This window comes from Mizuhopecten yessoensis, unplaced genomic scaffold, assembly GCF_002113885.1.
Source record: "Mizuhopecten yessoensis strain PY_sf001 unplaced genomic scaffold, ASM211388v2 scaffold715451, whole genome shotgun sequence".
In the NCBI taxonomy this organism is placed as follows: Eukaryota; Metazoa; Mollusca; class Bivalvia; order Pectinida; family Pectinidae; genus Mizuhopecten; species Mizuhopecten yessoensis.
In genome coordinates this window covers 7,790-9,227 of record NW_018479624.1, presented here as the reverse complement: position 1 = coordinate 9,227, position 1,438 = coordinate 7,790, and the positions used below count along the sequence as shown (strand labels likewise).

The 1,438-nt window shown below is 38.2% G+C and overlaps 1 protein-coding gene across 1 annotated transcript; it reads right to left on the bottom strand.

Moving 5' to 3' along the window:
* Nucleotides 1-365: 365 nt before the first annotated feature.
* LOC110441094 lies at nt 366-1,429 on the bottom strand. The gene is made up of 2 exons (XM_021484195.1): nt 719-1,429; nt 366-420 (listed from the first exon to the last, which is right to left on the bottom strand). The coding sequence occupies exons 1-2, from the start codon at nt 1,424-1,426 to the stop codon at nt 391-393; spliced, it is 738 nt and encodes a 245-aa protein (XP_021339870.1). The 5' UTR covers nt 1,427-1,429; the 3' UTR covers nt 366-390.
* Nucleotides 1,430-1,438: the final 9 nt, after the last annotated feature.

Here is a 1,438-nt window from a genome sequence, read left to right as displayed (position 1 = left end):
TGACAAACTTGAAAGACTATATATGTTTATGTTCAAGTCATATTTCAAGTCAATGCAATGATGATTTCTTCCATCTCGATTCTACTAAAACAAATCAAGATCGTTGTAAAAGGCATTTTTTAAATTCCTGTATAGCAAAACGCCTTCAGATATATCCTGTGGCAATTGCCAGCCCCTTTCGTCCATATAGATTCGGCAGAGTTCATCGATATTTTCATCACATTTTGCATTTTCTCGGAAGATACACTCCTCAGCACAGATATCGATTTTCTGTTCGTCGATGTTCTGTAAGTAGCTGGTAGAGTTGTACATATGTGGAAGTGAATACATAACTAATGGGCGTCCATGGGGGCAGTTTTGATTTCTAGTTGGTCTGATTTGATGCGCGTTTCACAGTTTGGTCATTTCGTCAAGGTCTGCCTAAAATAACAAAACAATATATACATGTATATATATATAATATATAAAGCATAGTTACAAATGACAAATGAAGACATTAACCACAGGGATCCAGCATGAGTAGAGTACCCTCTAATTTACCTGTGGACAGGCCTTACATCTTAGATTTCTATATGGTATCATTTAATTCTCAAATGTACAGATACATTGAAATACAATGTGCAGGGATAACGTCATGACAAGGTATATTCTTCCTTTACAGTTCTCGATTATGGTATTGCATCTAACAGAGACCTTGGGTTATATAAAGAAAACTAACCTGAAGAAGATGAAGGAAACAGAACTGCACTAGATTCTTATCAATGAAATATCCATCGAAAAGTGCTTCATCGTCAGGAAAACTCAATGAATCCATCAAAAACTGACAACATTGTCTCCGCAAAAAGTTCCAAAACATTTCTATTCTTTGGTTTGCCGTACTTCTGCCATAAATGAATGATTGTTTTTCTGATAGAAATTCTTGCATCTGAGCAACGTTGGTATTTTCTGTTCCCCTGTCGCCTCTTACCAAGACAGGACAACCTCCTTTTGAACGAAGCGTTTCAATGTAGTAGCCTGCGATCACCTTGGGATCACTGCTGGTGGTAAACACATTTAGCCACATGATGCATCTTGAAAATCCGTCGATGCAACCATTGACGCAGAGCCCATACCTTTTTAGTTTGTCGTACGAGTCAATATGCCATAAGAAATTTGGACCTTTTCCGTTATATTGACGCCTTCTCAATCTTCGTGTTAAACGTAGTTCCACGCCAATAGGGTCTATGATTTTCATTAAATTCTGTACGATATCACGGGGTACATTCAGCCCGTGATTACGACAATGAAGATGCATCCATCGATACCCATACTGTCCTCCATTTGAGTTAATTTTGTCCTCAATAAGCAGAGCAACTTCAAGTATGTCAGCGTGGCCCTTTCTCCTGCTCAAACGTTTCTTTCGTAGTGTTCTTTTCAGCGTACTCATGCTCAAGACAAT

Coding starts and splice junctions, on each gene's coding strand:
- LOC110441094 (XM_021484195.1), bottom strand. CDS start 1,426: ATGAGTACGCTGAAAAGAACACTACGAAAGAAACGTTTGAGCAGGAGA. Junction 421..718: donor GTTTCCTTCATCTTCTTCAG/GTTAGTTTTCTT, acceptor TTGTTATTTTAG/GCAGACCTTGACGAAATGAC.